This window comes from Typopeltis vanoorti, chromosome 7 (assembly GCF_054136105.1).
Source record: "Typopeltis vanoorti isolate ZY-2024b chromosome 7, IOZ_Tvanoo_1.0, whole genome shotgun sequence".
NCBI classification, from domain to species: domain Eukaryota; kingdom Metazoa; phylum Arthropoda; class Arachnida; order Uropygi; family Thelyphonidae; genus Typopeltis; species Typopeltis vanoorti.
In genome coordinates, this window is record NC_143555.1 from 78,393,520 (window position 1) to 78,412,363 (window position 18,844).

General features: G+C 34.5%; 1 protein-coding gene across 2 annotated transcripts in view; it reads left to right on the forward strand.

The window, feature by feature from the left end:
• Nucleotides 1-18,844, forward strand: part of LOC150104801 (sodium- and chloride-dependent glycine transporter 1-like) — a 211,450-nt gene that overhangs the window by 114,152 nt on the left and 78,454 nt on the right. For both annotated transcript variants that reach the window (XM_090395361.1, XM_090395360.1), the window contains exons 6-9: nucleotides 221-355; nucleotides 4,087-4,190; nucleotides 8,063-8,187; nucleotides 16,385-16,497. In XM_090395361.1, coding sequence (XP_090251487.1) covers nucleotides 221-355; nucleotides 4,087-4,190; nucleotides 8,063-8,187; nucleotides 16,385-16,497 — 477 coding nt within the window. The remainder of the gene's footprint in view (nucleotides 1-220; nucleotides 356-4,086; nucleotides 4,191-8,062; nucleotides 8,188-16,384; nucleotides 16,498-18,844) is intronic.

An 18,844-nucleotide genomic window follows, 5' to 3' on the forward strand; every position in this document is an offset into this window, starting at 1 on the left:
TACTAAAGAAAGCATGTTACAGTGAATTACTCACTTGCTCACTGTGACAGATCTACCGAAAAGTCCAAAAGCATCAATGTCATTCGTTCTAAAGAAGATACTCAATAGCAGACTATTTCTTTAGTCTGTGTGAGTTTATTCTAGTGAGAATTGAATGTAATATAGTTAACAATCTTCCATTTTAATAAAAATGAAACTAATAATTATTTTCTTCCCCTAGGTTGTATATGTTTCTGCAACTTTTCCCTATATTGTATTAGTGATTCTCATGATTCGTGGAGTCACCCTTCCTGGAGCTTGGGAAGGTATTGTCTTTTATCTTACACCACGATGGGAATTACTGATGTCCTTTAAAGTAAGCTTAGCATTTTTTTCATTCGTTGTAATTTATTTAAACATATTTTCATTTTATATTTAAGTTATGCAAAATTTCAAATGATGGCTTCAGTAGTTAATGTTTTAGCCACTTTGATATATTGTTGAAATATTCTTTTTTTCTAAGTATACGGTCAATTTTTATTTATGGGAGTCATTCCGATGAGACTCTGGAATGGTCAGTAATCAGAATTTCAGTTATGTCAGACTTATACATGTGATTAAATTTACTGCTAATTAAATAAACTGTAAGTGTCACAATACCATGAAATATTATTATAACAAACATTCATAAAGTCAACAGACTCATCAGGGGGGGAGGTCTCATTATGTGAGCATATCCATCATATTGAACCATACTCAGTTTTAACAAAATGAATTTTATTGACAGTTTAACAGAAGCCTTCATTTGATGATAGTTCATAATAGTGCTTCACAGTATAAACAATACTAGGAGAGGAAAAAATAACTTAATTTATCGAACTTACTAATATTTCCCAGACACATTGGATACATTTTTAGCACTCCTTAATGGACAGCAACCTAAAATGAACTTCACAATAGAAAAAAGATAATAACAGTTGTCTCTCCTTTCTGGATATACTAGTGACATAACTTCCTAATGGCTCATTATCCTTTTTCATTTTATAGAAAAACCACATACACAAGAAAGTATTATTTACATAAGCAATCACACTATTACCATCTCAACAGTATGACATCCTCAAAACACTAACTGGCTCAGTCAGTAAATGTTTTAAGACCCAACACTTTTTTTTTTTTTTAACCACTGGCTATAGCCCATATAAAATTGATAAAATACTGCATGCATCCTCAATTCCTCCTGTACCCAACACAGTATCACAACAAAACTATTCCCATCCCATATATTAAGGGCACATCAGCAAATATTGCTCAAGTTCTCCATGAATATGACACTTTTAAACCACTTATTCAGCTAGCTACTTTGATCTGTTTTCTCCTGAAGATCAACTTCATTCTCCCACACATCCTAGAGTGTATAATGTTCCTTGTGCCTACAGTTTGGCCTACTTTGGACAGATTGGTAGACCAGTTAACATCTGCTTGAAGAACATAAAAATTATATTTGTGATCATCTTATGGTAAGTCTGGATAGCAGACCATGCTCTGGATGCTCCTTCACATAGGATTAAATGGAGAAAAGACATTGGTATTACATAGTCATTATGACACCAGATAGACTGACTTCTCCAAATTAACTTTATGGTTATCTGGCTCATAGATGGCAGATTGTTTAGAACATTAGTTCTGTTTTGGTTACACTTTTGTTTCTAATGATTAAATTTAATGCATGTATGCTTGTCAAAGTTATAATTTGTGCTCTGAAGATGCTGGGATGTGATTATCACCTTAATTATTAATCGGAGGTCTCCTTGAAGTGGCTTGAAAAAGTTCCATATTTGGTCTCTAGAGCAGTGGGGAATGATCTAACACAGAGCATATCCATGGTACTAATACCAATGTGCTGTTGTCTGACTCTTACTTGGATTACAGACTGGTTAACAGGAGAAAGTGAGATGATATGATAGAGGTTTATAAACTTCTGAATGGATGTTATAGGATATCATCTGATGAAATTTTTCATTATATAGAAAGTGAGGAGAGAACACGGGGAAGGATATCGATGGAAGTTAAGTTTGTTTGTGTTAAGAAATGAGTAAGAGCTAGATTTCTCTCACAGAGCAGTCTGCCTGTTGAGGTAGTGAGTGTATCTAGTGTGAATGAGTTTAAGCAAAGATATGACAACTGGTTTAGGTTGATGTATAGCCTCCCTCAATGAATACTTGACTTCCTGGAGGGCTCACATAATCATAATAATGTGAGGAACTGGATCTAAGTTTTGAGATCTGGAAAAGGCATATCTCCATTAGTATTCAATAATCTATATGGATTACATTATGAAAGAAAGTAGCATTAACACCCCAACCGGCCATGACGTCTATAGACATTCAGCAAAATCTGGATACGATTCTGTAACACCTATTGAATAACATGGATAAGAAGTGCAATTTGGTCTCACTATTTCCTCCACAATGGCTAGTAGAGAGGTTAAACCTAATATCAAAACTGGAGATACTCAACTTAGCTCTTTACTTCATGCAAAAGATGTTGTACTCCTGAATGAATTGAATAACTACTGCAATAAATTTGGTATGAAAATCATCAATATAAAGACAAAGACAATGAAAATAAACAAATGCTTGACTTGACATCATTCGGGATGCAGTTGTAAACATCAACTGCATCCTGAATGAGAACCTATAGAACAAGTAAAGCATTTCATCTATGTAGGCACAATGTTTCATGAAGATGGAATTAAATATGGAAATAGACAATAGAATTAGCAAAGCTGGTGTGGTAGGAAGTCAACTGAACAAATTTATAATGGAATAATCACTAGCTGTATATAAGACCATATTCAAACCAGTTTTAACATATGGATTTGAGAGCTGGTGATCTAGCTAAAATACTTTTCAAAGTCTGTAGATCACAGATAAGAGAGTTCTGAGAAAGATTAGTTGAGTGAACAGATGGAATCAATGGCAGTTCATATTAAAAACGAGGATATTAGGAAAGAACTTGACCTTAGCATTCTGTAATATGTGAACAGAGTTGATCTCAGGTGGTATGGTCATTTAAAGAGAATGGGAGAGGAAAGATTCGAAAATCAAGTTTTTTTTTTGGCCTGGATGGCAAGAAAAAGATCCAGAGAAAGACTAGGATCTAGGTCGATTGATACAATAAGAAATGTCTTGGAAGACCAAAATGTAACATCTGATAATAGTGGAGTGTTGACAGATAACAGATTAATTTGGAGGAAAATTGTTGATAGGAAGTTAATAATGATGTCATGTTTTTATGCAGTCTTCTTCTCACTTCCGTCATCTATATGTATGATGATGAGGCTGAATGAACTCTTTCCACTTCTGTCTATCCCTGGAGAGTCCAAACAATTCTGTCCAGTTTGGTGTCACTTGTTGCGATTTGGGTTTCAGGTCCTCTTTTATTTTGCCTATCCATCTAATTCTGGGCTGCCCTTTGGATCTTTTACCTTCCATCGTTGTATACTGGGCTTTAATTGGTAAGCATTTTGTTCCCATTCTGGTCACATGACCAAACTGTCACAGTCTTCTTTCTTGGATTTTGTCTATTATTGTTATTTCTTGTTTTAGTCATTTCCTTATGTCTTCGTTTCTTAGTCTATCCAGCAGAGATACTCCAAGTAATCTTCTTAGCCAACCATTTCAGTAGTTTTGAAATGGGTTTTTATGCAGTACTGTCATAATATCCTGTACATCCCCCTGAGAGTACATATCAGGAATTTAATGATCAAATGCAGTGAAATGCATAGCTGAATGATTGTATTACATTACAGCTGAAAATTTATATAGATTCATCTGTATATGCAGTCTAGATTTTAATTTAATTGTCAAGTGCCAACAATAATCTCGTGTGACTTTTCACTAAGTTTTAAAAGTTTTTATATAATCTTAAAATATTAGTGGTGTTACTTATTTTGCTATTTTTCAAGCTGTGAATTAATTCTTATTCTTGTTTTTTTTTTAAATTGACATTAACACAATAATCATATATATATATATAATATAAGATTTAGCATTGTACACTAATACTTTCAAAAATGTCATAATTTTTTTTTTTATTTTACAGGTATGGGGGGATGCTGCTACTCAGATATTTTATTCTGTAGGGGCAGCATGGGGAGCTGTTCTTACCATGGCCAGTTATAATCGGTTTAATAACAACTGTTACAGGTAATTTCTTCTATTAAATCATTCAGTTGGATAAAATAAATGTTACAATACAGTTTTTAAAATCTTAAAATATATGAAATGCATGAAAATCATTTTAAAGGTTAGAATGTTGTGGCAGAATGTGTTTATGGAGGAAGGGGAGAGAGCGAACATCTCTAGTCACTTGGTGATTAAAGGTGCAACATCTTTCATTAACATTGAATAGGGATGCAAGGAAACAGATTAGGGATACAGTGAAATGTCAGCAGAAGATATTACAAATGTAATTAACATGGAAAAACTTATAAAATTTATTATCAATAGAATTGATAATAATCATGTCTCATGACCTTTATTAATTCTATCAAGAAGAGTGATAATAAGGAACATAGCATGATGACTTTCTTGTATAGAGAGAGAGAATGAGGTTTTGGTATGCAGATATCTGGAATAAATTTCATAAGAAAGGATAAAACATAGAGGTGAACTGCATTTGAATAAGTAGGGAGACTGTTGTTGAATTTAATTATTATTCAATCATTATTCGTGACACCTCCAAGGAGTCCAAAGACTCATTGCGGGAGGACACCTACTGTACAACTCTCCGTCTCCACCACTACACTGAACTGCTACCACCAATCAACTACATCAGCACCATCTACTGCCCACCACCACAAGTATTTTTTGTCTGTAAATTGTATGTGTTCTGAAGGGCCGATTTGTCTGTATGCAGGATGAAAAACCTGAGTTTCCAGGAGAAAAAAATCCTGCTACCTCCATATGAGATCAGCTAACTCACCTTCAATTGAAAAAGTCCATATAAAGATTCCTCCCATCATGACGGGAATCGAACTTAAGCCTTTTCCAATCGAAGGGTGCAATATACCGTCGTTCTTCCAATTACGCTACGAAGGTCAAATGGGAAATGATTATGGGAAAGGAAAAATATCAGGCTGGAAGGAGAAAGATAAATTAATTGTTTAGAATGGATAGTGTGAAATGGTTCTGCACACTTTACATGCCCACTGGGATAATATAATAGTTTCCACCTTCATTTCAGCAGTAACCAAACACTGAAGTAAAAATGTTGTATTCTCATTTTCTGTTTCTGATCTTTTACATAAATTAAGATTTGGGAATGGAAGAATCATCTGACTCAGATCTGATTTCATGCATTTTGCATGACAGTTCAAGGCCACATATTTTGTTTCTGTTTCCTAAGTTGAAAGAATCATTCCATGGTAAAAGTGCTTCACTACCTACCACTGATGAGGCTTCTGAAGTGATTCTATCTAGCTAACACATGATCCTTTCTCACCACTTCTGCATCTGGAAGAAACCCAATAAACCAAATCTGAGCACAGTATTCCAGATATATTGAAGTCTTATAAAGAGGAATAATAACTTCCTTTGTCCTCCTTTTCAATGTTCTTTAACATCCGAGTAATCCTTTGTTAACATTAATATATTAATTAAGATTATTATATTCTCACACACATGAGAGGTGGCAAAGTGTATAGCACACTGGTGTCATTCTATCTGAACAATAAGTTAAAAAAAAAAAAGGAACCTACTGATGTTTTTTTGAGAAGCTGGAGGTTGCAGTGTTCTTGAGGAATATTATGAGAAAAGCAATTCCAGTAGACCGATAGTAGATGGAGTGAAAATGTCGTTAATTCAGTGGACATGATTTGATATTGGACTGTGCATGGTGTTAACCAGCAGATGCTCATTTTTATAAGCTTGGAGGACAGTGAAGAAATGATTAATATCATTTCTGAGAAAGAAGTGTTCATGAAAATACTAGCAAAGGCAGAAATAGAAGATCCATTGGGAAAATGGTTGAAGTGAATCTGAAAGAATTGACACCCTTTACTGAATTGTTCTCTGGATAGTATCAAGAATTTTGGATGTTTGGATGATATTTGGTATACCATTCCAGATGTGAAAACAGTATTCTAAGATTGAGTGTATTTGTAAACCCAAATTCACTCAACCTTGAGGTGGTATCTTGAGTAGAAAAAGGATGGAGTTTTTGGAGGCAGTAGATGCATTTCTGCCAGGAAAGGTTACAGGCATATGTCGGCCCAAGAAAAAGCTATTTTTTTCTGGAGATCAGAAATCATCAAAGGGAAGTTGAAGTGAGATCTTTCTTGTAAGAAAGACAGGATTGCACTTTAGCAGCATTGAGGTTGACAAAATTGCCTTAATCTGACTTTTGAAAGAGTTTGCTTATGCAAAATCTTGAAGTTGGGAAAGTTTAACACGTTCATTGCCAAACTGAAAATTGTAATTTCGTGTGGTGGCCAAATTTTTTTTACTTGATAGCGACGTCCACGCGATATCGCGTGATTGGCAATGAACGTGTTAAGTGCAGGTACTTAGAAAAATCAAGCTTCAGAATGAAGTAATATAAGTGACAGAGCTTGGGGGGATAGCAAGAAAAGAGTGTACATATAGAGGGATGCAAGCATGAGAAAGACACAAAAGTTGTTGAGAGGATTTTATACACTTAATAAAACAGTAATGATAACAAAAGGCCAGCAGTGAGAGTGGGTAGGTGAGGGAGAGAAAATGGAGAAGATATGCTAGACATAATAGCAGTTAGTATCATATGACACAGTACTCCATGTTGCCCTTCATAAAATGATAGTTCATGACATGAAAACAAATGGAGTTCTATGTCTTTTGAAAATTTTTATTTTTGCTCAAATTAATCTTAATGTTTGGTTTTAAATTTGTCTAAAATCTACTTAAGTGCTCTACCATCTATAAATATGAGAAAATAGTCAGAAACAAGAAAGCTAATTAAAATTAACTGATTATGTTTATGTCATTGGTTTCTTTATTTTATCTCCCCCCCCCACATTATGTAATAACATTTCTTATGTACATGGGTAGTTCGATAGATGTAATGATTACAGTAACATATAGAAAGAACACCAAGAAAATTGCATTTGATGAAATACTTTTTTAATAAAAAGTTATCAGCATCAGGCTATGATTCTCACTTTCACATATTGAATCATTCCTTAAACTGATTCATGGTTTTACACACTCTCAAGCAGTGCATTGTACTCACAACTGCTCCCCATGCAGCAAATCTGCTCGTCACGCCATGCTTACACCCTCCTTGTACTGCCTCCAGATATTGCCACTTATTATTTCCCTGTCTCTTTCCTCCATTTTAATTAAGAATTTCTTCCACATTAAACTGGTTTAATGTGGAAGACATAAGTTAGGAAATCCTTCCTAACTTATGTCTCAGTCATATCACCCACCTTCCTCCTCCAATCCACCAGGCATGTATCTGCATTCCCTTGAAAACCTGGCAACCAAAACTGCACAGTCATTCATATGGAGCCAGATCACAGCCTTATATCATGGAATGATAATCTCCTTATTTCTAAATGTCATTGTTCTCCTCATCATTTGCCATAATCCATGGTGATTTTCTCGCAATAGTAGCAATAGCTCTGCTAATTTTAGATCATTGCTCACCGTTACTTCTCTTTCCTTTTTTTTTCTCTCTACTTCCTTCAAGTTGTCCCATCTCCAACATTTCATCATTTGTAAACAACTGCATGTCTGCCATATTAGTTTAACCATTCTCAGTATCATTAACATATAAGTTAAACAGTAATGTATAAAAATAAATAATTGTAGCATGCAACTTGCTAATTTTGCAAAGTTTTGATGAAAACCTTTATATAATACACTAAAATACTAACTAGAATAATTTAAAGGATACTGTAATTGAAAGCTGTTTATTTCCATGTGGTTGATTTTATGTTAAATTAAAAAAACAAAAATGAAAATTTTCCTGTTGCACTGTTTTTTTTTATTTGATTTGTTATAAAATTATTCATGCCATCATTATTCTTTATTTACAGGGATTCTCTTTTAATTCCATTAATAAACTGTGGTACCAGCATTTTTGCTGGGCTTGTTGTGTTTTCTATTATTGGTTTCATGGCATATGAAACTGGTCGCCCTATTGAGGAAGTAGTTTCACAAGGTAAGGTCTTTTCCCCCTCCACATAACTTTAGTACACGGGTGTTCATATTAGCTGTATTTTGAATTTGTGAAACTAAAGAAATACAGCAATTCTATTATTATTATTATCAGAGAATGCCTTAGGACCTGGAGTAGGTTGAATAATGGAAAGTCAGATTATAGTTAAATCTCAGAAATATAATCCTGTATGTTTGTCCTCTGCTTACTGAGGGAAGTGGTTATAGTATAATTAAATATTATGGATTCACAATTTCACATTACTATTAAGTATAATATAAGCATGAAAACTTTGCTTAAGGTGACTTACTTTTATTAATTTTTTTTAAAAAGGTTGAATGCTTGTAGAAATAGCAGCATGGTAACTATTTTATAGTAAGCCTAGCGTTCGGATTTTGCAATATTCATTACTTTTGAAGTAGTTCCTTATTACTGTTGTAGCAGACATGATTTTATTATTTTGTCAATATTACCGAAGGATCAAAGCTAGATAACAGGGAGTAGACCTCCACATAGATGTAAATTATTTGTGCAGAATCAACAAGACTACTTCTCGCCCATGCTCATTCTTTACCTTTTTATAGTGTGTCACATTATTAGATATTTGCCTGGATACTGAATGATCAGCAATTGGCTGGTGATTTACAATTCAATTGACCAAATTGTATTCTGTATTGGTTTAAACCATAAAAAAAAATGATTGTATAACAGACGGTAGGTGTCGCACTGATATGATCGTCGGCTTGTCAATCTCCTGAAAAGATCAGTAGTATTTTATGTTATCATTGGCAATTTTACTAGAATTTTACGTAGTATTGTTTGCTTTTTGTTTTTTAGTGTGTCTGTGCAATTTTTGTGTGTTTTCTATGTTATTTTATTATTTTTAAGATAAGATAGCATCCATATAGCACCGATCTTAAACAAACATGGCGGCCAGGTCGCCATGTTTGTTTAAGAGTTTTGATATAAAAGAGTTTATGCAATGTGCTGTCTGTGAGATGTATGCTTTGCGAAGAATGGTTGGAGTCTGGTTAGATGGTGATAGTGGAGTTAATATGTGCAGAAAGTGTAAGGAGAATGAGGATCTAAAGCGTGTTTCGGGTGGCGAGAGTGATATCGTTAAAGAAAGTCAGAATATAGAAAATAGTGATGTGATAAGGAATTGCGAGGTAGTACCAGATAGGTGTGAGAGCGTCGTTGAAAGTGTAAATGAAGGTAGAAATACAGAACGAATGGATGATTTAAATGATAATGAAAATGGTGAGATAGATGCAAATAGTGAAATCGCATGGTTGAGCAGAGCGATACACAGAGCAAAGCGACAACTGGAGTGTATGGAAAAATGTGTACTGAATGTACCGACTAATAAACGGCGAAAGTCTGATACAAAAAATAAGAGAATGTTCGTAAACGTAAATAAAATGAAGGAGCGAGTGCTGTACGGAGATTCGTTATTAAGAGGTGTGATAGTTGAGAGTTTCACGAAATCGTACCAACTGGGTGCGAACATAAAGGACATCAGCGACTCTATTTGAGTGCAAAAACAGAGGGTGAAAGAAATGATAGTCGTGGCAGGAACAAATGATTTGAAAGAAGATAAAATGGAAATGATAGAGGATGTGAGGGAATTACTTGAGGTAGCAAAAGAGAAGCGTGAGAGAGTTAGGATGGTGAGTATTTTGCCGCAGTATGACAGTGAAGTGTTTAGAAGGAGGGCCATAATTGCCAATGACTTTATGCGTGGGTTATGCATGGAGAGTGGTGTGGAATTTGTTGATGTGTGGAGTGAGTTCGATGGACGAAAGGATTTATGTAAGATGGATGGGTTACATTTGAATGGATTTGGTGTACGGAGGCTTGAAAAAGTGTTGATGAATGAAGTGGAAGCAGATGTACAGACTCAGGGAAACTAGATTTATTAAGGGGGGGGAGTAGATATGCAGACTTTAAGGAGGGAGTTGAGTGTATGAATGAGTATAATATGCCCGAGTGAGTACGAAGAACAACAAATCAGAATGGGATAGTTAGTATAAGACATCAAAGTAGGGATGGGACTAACGGGCTTCTGCAATTCATGTACACTAATGCCAGGAGTATTAGGAACAAGAAGAGTTTTTGGCTTTGGTTGGCATTTCCAGGCCACAGGTTGTTGCGTATTAGTGAAACATGGCTGACAGAAGATGATAAAGCTAGTGGAATTGAATGCAATGGGTATAGCATGTTCAGGAGTGACAGGGAGAATAAAAAAAAAGGGGGGGGGGAGTGTTATTAATGATAGCTGATGAGTTGCAGCCAAGGATTATAGAAGTTGCAGTATAGAGCTGCAGGATAGAGAAAAGAGCACATTTGAGGCTATTTGGTGTGAGATAGAGTCTAGCAGAACAAAATATACAATTGGGTGCTGCTATAGACCAGGTGATGGAATAGATGGTGGGGATAGTATGCATAGGCAAATAGAAGAAATGAGTGGAAGGAGGGTAATTATTATGGGTGATTTCAATTATGGTAACATTGACTGGAAGGAGGAGAGGGCACATGGGAGGAAGGAATTGGATTTTATGCGGTTATTAAGGGACAACTATCTGCGACAGCATGTAGTGGAAAATACTAGGGGACAGAGAGTGCTTGACCTAGTAATTGCATCTGAGAATGTGGCTGTAACGAACATGACCATGTTGCCACCAATTGGTGAGAGTGATCATAAGGTCATGACTTGGGAGGTGGCTAAAGGAGTGGAATTTACAATTAAGACAGGGTACATGTGGAATTACTGGGCTCGTAAGTATGACAAGCTTAGGAGTGTGCTTGGCTCAGTGCCATGGCATGTAAAACTGCAAGGGCTGGATGTTGATAGTGCATGGGAGGTGGTTAAGAAGTGTTTGCAGGAGGCAATGGTTGACTGTATACCAAGAGTCCGAATAATAAATCAAGTAGGGGTTAAATGGATGAATAACACTATTAAGCTTGAGCTGCAAAAAAAGAAACAGTTGTGGAGGGAATTTAAGGAGAAAGGTGACCAGCAGGTGCAGGAACAGTATAAAGCTCAGGCCAGGAAGGTAACAAGGGTGATAAGAAAAGCAAAAGCAGATTATGAAAGAAAATTGGCCATGCAGGCTAAAGAGAATCCCAAACAGTTTTTTCAATATGTTGCAAGTAAAAGAAAAAATGTTCATGGCAGAATGATTTAAAAAAATGCTGAGGGTAGGGAGGTAACTGAATCAGTTGATATAGTAGAATTACTGAGCGAGCACTTTGCAAGAGTATGTCATCCAGGTGGTGACATTGCAGGAATGGAAGAACCAACAGCTTATACTGGAATTGTGATGAATGAAGTAGAGGTAAATAGTCTATTACAGAACCTCAATGTCAATACATCTGTGAGATTGGATGGTATACCAGCTCGTGTCGTACGTGAAGCGGCTAAAGAATTGTCAGTGCCCTTGACCATTTTGTTTAATTTGAGCCTCGGGTCTGGGTCAGTCCCAAGGGGGGTGGAAAGAGGGGAAAATAGTTCCAAGGCTGCTGTTGAAAATTACCGGCCAATCAGCATAACAGGAATCAAGGTCTTGGAGAAAATAATCAAGACGAAAATACAAGATTGGATAGATGAAAATGGGATACTGTATCGGGGATAGCATGGTTTTGTGAAGGGTAGGTCAGGCTTCAGTAACTTGCTCACGTATTATAACACAGTGACGGCTGAACTGGATAAGGGTAATGGGTTTACAGTGATTCTACTGGACCTTGCTAAGGCCTTTGACAGGATACCACATGGAATTCTAATCAGTAAAATGCAGCATATGGGGATGGATATAGGGTTGGTGAGATGGATAGGAGGGTGGTTGACAGAGAGATATCAGAGAGTGGTTTATTCAGGAGTAGAGTCCACAAGATGGCCTGTGACTAGTGGTGTGACACAAGGATCTGTTCTTGGACCACTTCTGTTTAATTTGTTCATTAATGATATAGGAAAGGATCTGAGAGGAACAGTTCATTTGTTTGCAGATGATGCAAAGTTGGGCAGGGCAATAGTGAATGCAGATGATGTCAAAATTTTGCAGGATGATTTGGATAGATTGGAGGTCTGGGCTAAGGAGAATGGATGTCAATTTAATGTGGCAAAACGTAAGGTTATACATTTTGGGGTGAAAAGATTAGCAGTAGTTTACTACATTGGTGGAACTGTACTCCAGGAAATTGATGAGGCACAAGATTTAGGAGTGTTGGTGGATAAGGAGTTGAAGTTTAGGGGGCACATTGCAAAAGTGGCCAAATCAACTCATCGAATCACTTGGTTGCTGAAGAATACGTTGACAAGTAGGTTATTGTTCCTCTGTATCGAGCCTTGATAGACCCCATCTCGACTACTGTGCCCCGATTTGGTCACCTAGGTTTCTTCTTGATGGGGAGGAGGTTGAGAGGATCCAGAGGCGAGTGACCAAGATGATCCTTATGAGAACAGGTTGAGGATTTGTGAGTTGCAAAAATTGGTTGATAGGCAGAGGAGGGGAGATATGATTGAGACATTCAAATTACTAAAGGGTTTCTATAAAATTAATTCAGAAGATATTTTTGAGAACAGGGCTGGTTGTGGGAGGACTAGGGGACATACATGGAAGCTGGGCAAAAGTGTGGTTAGTAAGGGTGTTAGAGGCTGGGTTCTTTACTTTTAGAGTGGTGAATGAGTGGAATGGGCTGCCAGAGTCTGTGGTGGATGCTGTGACAGTGAATGAGTTTAAGGCGAGGTATGATAGATACTGTATGAATGTCGAATAGTTGTGATGAACATGATTTGGGACCTCCCTCAATGAGTCTAAGGACTCCATGGAGTTGCCTGTAATAATGGTAATGAAGTATCTTGCTAGCTAAACAGTTAAACAAGATCCACCCCCACCACCACTACTGTTTTTATTAGTGAAGGAGGATAGATATAAGTAAAGTTCTGGGACAAACTCAACCTCAGCAGAACCCAAGATAGGCATCATCAAAATAAGAAGGATCAACGGAAAAGAAGAGAAACTAGCAGAAGAATCAGCAAACTACCATTTTGACTTAATTAACATCACCAAGACAAAGGGGACTAAAACAGGTGATACTGCTAAATAATAACTATATGATGTTCTTTTTATAAATAGGGATAAGAAAGAGGAAAGAACTATAGTATTCAACACTAAAGAATTGAACAGTGACCTTTATCTGCACTAAGGAAGAAGTAAAGGAATTTTTCAAATCCTTAGAGAGTGTGGCTAACATAAAGAAATAAAGATAAACAAAATCAAAGTCAAGCAGCTTTCAGAAGTAAACTGTGTAATCAAATATACAAATGTTATTGGAGGGGGGGGGGGAATGAAAGAGTTTGAAAGCACGAATAAACCTTGATGACTCAGTGGCTAAATCTGAAGGAAACATTGATAGAGTCAGTCATGGAGGCATGTGATGAGGTTGTTTGCAAGGACAGAAAAATCCAAACCACATGGTGGTCTTTTCTTTTTCATGAAAAAGAAGAAAGCATATTGTAAGATTCAAGCAAGCAAGTCAGGTGCCCTAAGAGAATACAGAGAAAAATGTAAGAAAGCTAAACTGTAGGGAAAAGTATCTAGTTACTTTTTCATAAGGGTAAACTGGTAAGAATGTAGTCGATACATATCACAAACGTGACATTGTTCTGTGAAGGGCTTGAAAAAAGCTTAGAAATGGAGAAAAGACTACTGCAAAAATAATCATAATTTAAAATTCTGAATATTTTTACAAATTGTTTGTTAGTACATTTATTAGTTTTGGTTTTATAACATGCATTGCCAGCACTTGCGATGTGCACGTTATTAATGTTATTTTGTCAAAATGAAATGTAAAGCAGTTAAAAAAATCTTACCGGAGTTGGAGAGCTGTGTTACTTTCAGAAATTTTTATTGTAGTTTAAAATTATTAAGTGCTGTGTTTTGTAAAAACATTCTCTTGTCGCTAACGGACACAACGTGTCAGTCATATTTAGCTTCTCGCTTGCCACTTTCATGGAGTGTGCATGCTCGCTGAGGAGTTTGATGGGTGATTGACAGCTGACAGAGAGAGCGTTCAGTATTGTGGTAATGGGAAGAAAACAATGGGAGCATTCGGTAAGAAAAGAGAACGCAGGCCGGCAGATATTTAGATTCGGAGGAAATTAAGTTTTTTATGTGACAGTCGGAGGAAGATTAATAGTAGATTCCGAAAAAGGAATCATAAAACTATGAAGTTTTTAAAATGGAAGAATATTAATAAGTATTGGTAAATAAAAGAAGATATTGCAATTGACGTTCAAAAGGAATGTTCGAGGATAAGCTAATTGGAAGATTAATAGTAGATTCCAAAAAGGGAATTGTAGAACTGTGAGTTTTTTAAAGTGGAAGACTTAAGACTGTCAATAAGTATTAGTAAATAAAAGAAGATATTGCTATTGACGTCATTCTAAAGGAATGTTCTAGGAAACGCTGATTGGAAAATTTCATCTGTCTTATGGACACCAGATCTAACTATTATTTCTACTGGAAAAAGGAGACAGAATTTAGCAACTTAGATGAAGCAGTAGAAGAAACCTTTTGCTGGTACAAAAATTAGCAAAAAATTGAATTGCATGAAGTGAGAGTATTTATACTTCAGTGAACTCAGAATGTCTACACTTTAGAGTCAGGAAGAATTAATGTGTGCTATATGAGGGTGATGAGAAAGGATCCTATGAAAAAGAAGAAGAGAGTCTTATATCTTCAGAAAAAAGGCCTTAACAAAGAAACTGGCTATGAACATTTTGTTATTGTGTAAACAAAATGTTTAGTCTAGTAGATGTGATGAAGTATATGTTAAACAATTCAGTAATAGAATAAGTTAGAAAATGGGTGATCTCTTAAGTGCAAGTTTATTTTAAAAGGCTTTGGATCCAATTAATTTTGTAGTTAGTTATGTAATTTTGTTTGAAGTGTATATATATATATTGTTTTTATTTTATTAAATGTCTAATTTTTGTATTTTGGTCTTGAGTCAGTGATTTTTTTTTAGATTCTGAAAGAAACAGTAAAAAAGTCATTGCAGCAATCGGAGTGAACTCTTGTGCATGTATAAATACACTCGGAAATAGAAATAATTGCTATAGAGAAAATCTCATAAAACTGAGGATAGATTGAATAAAAATTAATAATATTATCCTATCTAAACAAATGGTGCAGTCGAACAGAGATCTTCTCTATAAAGAGATTAAATAATTAATAATCCTTCTTTAAACACTACCATAAAAAGGAATCAGATATAATAAAAGTATAAAAACTGAAGACAAGGATATAGAATGGGAAAAAGCAGCTGGAGTATATATAGATGGGAATAATTATTTTTAATTAATTATTTTCTATTTATTTATTATTTAATGGTTTTTAATGATATAATAAAAATAATAATAAATAAATAATTAAAAATAATTACTCTCATTTATATCTGATCCACATATGAAAGGCCACATGACGTATAAGTACATTGGTGCCATGTGTGGGTAGGAGGAATCTGTTTGCATTTTGTTTGAACAGCTGAATGTCGTATTCTTTTGGGAAGGCAAAGTGGTGGAGACTTTCTAAAGAACAAGTAGATGGAATGAAAGAGGAGGCAGTGAAGTTGATTCAGTGAGTTTCAATATAGACTGTAAAAGCGTGTTGGTTAGCAGTGGCTCTTGTTCTACTGATTTTGGAGGAAAGTGGAAGAACAACAGCGGGCAATTCAGCAGAGCACTGTCCATGAAAGTATCTATAGAAGAGGCACAAGGCAGGAACTGAATGTCTGTGAGAGAGAGAGAAATTGAAGTGGATATGTGAGAGAGGGGAATCATTAATTAGCCAGATTGCCCTCTTCTGGATAGACTTGATGAGCAGTTAAAGAGGATTTTAGTGCATGACACCAAATATAGGAGCAATATTCCATGGTTGGATGAATTTGGGATTTGTATAGCATTAGCAGCTGTTCAGTGGTGAATTGCTATGCTATAGGATGATAAACAAGTCTATTGAATTTACATAAAGTATTGATTTAACTCTGGAAATGTGTTTTAATAATTTGTAATTTCTTCTGCTGTTAACAAAAATTTTATTTAATTATAATTTAATGTAGTGAGTGCAAAGGTTAATTAATTGTTCATTATGATTGAATGTGATTATTATATTTATGTATACTTATTTTCTTATTTTAGGACCTGGTTTAGCCTTTGTGGTATATCCAGAGGCAGTTTCACGACTGCCTTTGTCACCACTATGGGCTTTACTCTTCTTCTTCATGCTTTTCACTATTGGTTTAGACAGTCAGGTAATAACCTCTCTCTTTTCTTCTTGTATATTATAGCACATATCCGATTCACTGTAGACTTCATTCTTTTACTAGTAATATGCTCTGCATAACTGATAGCAAATCAAAAATTCATAGTTTGGAGATTTTACTTCAGTGAACTCAAATTTCATTTGATTAAACAGGTGTAAGTCAAAGTTCTGGTATTTTAATTTAAACGTAAACTGAGACTGAGAATGAGTATTAAAAAGTGCAATAGGCATCCCAGAACAGTTTACAGCAATTGTGCATAAACAATTTAAGCTGTTTAATTGTTGATTCCTATGTATGGAGTATAAGGTAAAATTATGTCAAGAAAGTCACAGGAATGGTGTTGTTTTGTGAAGTTTGCCATACCAAAGTCATATATCTCTTATGTTGTGACGGCATTTAAATTAATCTATAAATACCTTGATAATATATTATTGTCTATTTTAACATAATGACTGAACTGAATGAAACAAAAATAATACAAAACTTCTTATATAATCAACTAATTTTATAAAATAGATATTTTATTTATTTCAGATTATTTTTTCTGAAACATAAGAGACAATTAAATTTTCCTGCAAAATTCTTGTAGAACTGAACTAAACCAAATATATACGAGCTTATATGCGTGTCTTCTTTTTTGTATTGCATTTAGGTATGTGGAGATTATAAGCTTGACTGTTTGAAACATGAATGGTCAATGTATGATCCATGTGCATGCACGTGTGTATGTATATGTGTGTGGTGTGTGTGTGTGTGCGCATGTGCATACTTGTAATTTGTATACAAATATATAAATATACCATATATATATATTTGCATCATATCTATCTATCTATCTATATATATATATATATATATGCGTGTATATGTATATGTGTATATGATATATGTGTGTAAAAAATAGGGCATGTGTTGGTAATGAAAAGAAGACATCCATTTTTTTCAAATTGGATAAACCTTTGGAATGGTGATCTGATTCATATATTATAATTTCTGGGATGCCTGTGGCACATGCTAGTACATCTTCTCAGATTGAAATGTTTGAAGTCAAAAGCAGAGTATGTTCTGTACAGATAGAAGTCTTTTATAATTAAGATCTCAGGCCACACTTCCTATTTGTAAATACACACACACACACACACATTATCCAGAATTTTCTTGTAAAGAAAATAGTCTTCTACATTTTAAAGGATTAAAACTAAACTTTATCTTTAAAAGTAGTCTTTATGATTCCTAAATTTAAAACTTTTACAGAAACAAAAGTTGCAATTGATAACAAACACAGAAGAAAAAACATGAAATACTAGTAGTGTGGCCCTCTATAGATAAATGATTGATGCATTTATGGCTGAAAAATTTCAAAGTTGCCAAAAAAAAATAGAGCTTTCAGAAGGTTAAATTGCTTTAAAAAATATTATAAATAAGAATTTATCAACAGTTTAAGAAGCAATGCTTATTATTTATTATAATTTTAAAATGCATCAATCATGTTTAATTTTTTTTTTTTCTAAATAGAAATTTGTGGAAAACAGCTGGGAAGATTTATTTTAAAATAGCTTTCATTCAATTCTGTTCATATTCAAAATTAAGATTTTAAAATGAAATTGGACTTTTAAACATCAGTGAAATGAAATGTACATATTGAAAATTTAGAAAATGTGCTCTCTGATTTTTGTAGGGAACAGATTTTAATTAATGAAACAAATTCTTCTTTAAACATAGCATTACCATTCACGAAAAATGGGAGGAGGGGAAGGAGAATGAAAAAGTGTAGGCTTTTATATATCTCAATTATTTGATTTCAAAAGTCAGCTTTATCAGAACCTATATACCATAGAAATGGATCTGCCGTGCACTCTCTCTCTCTCTCCCCCCTTTTGTGTGTGTGTGTGGGGGGGGAACAATACAGAACAGCATATTGAGTTGAGTGATGTGTTACATACGGATGTGGTACATTTAGAAATATGTATTAATAATATTCAGTAATTTTTTACACCTAATCTGCAGATATGTTTAATTATTTAATGAAATTTACATTTTGACTAATCTAAGAAATTTGCTATATAAATTAAAAATTTTTGCATGCATTGTACTTATTTTTTATATACCTGTAAAAATTAATTTCTGCTTAATAAATGATAGTTATTTACTGTTCTTATTCCAAAAACATTATGATAATATAAAGTAAAATTATCAGTAAATAAATTTTTTATTTTCGTTTCGTAATCTTTAAATTTTCAATTTTTCCTGCTAAACAAAGAATGAGTACCTATATAATGTTTATATTAAATAATGTTTAAAGTTATCCCATGTTGTCTTTAGTTGATATTTTTTT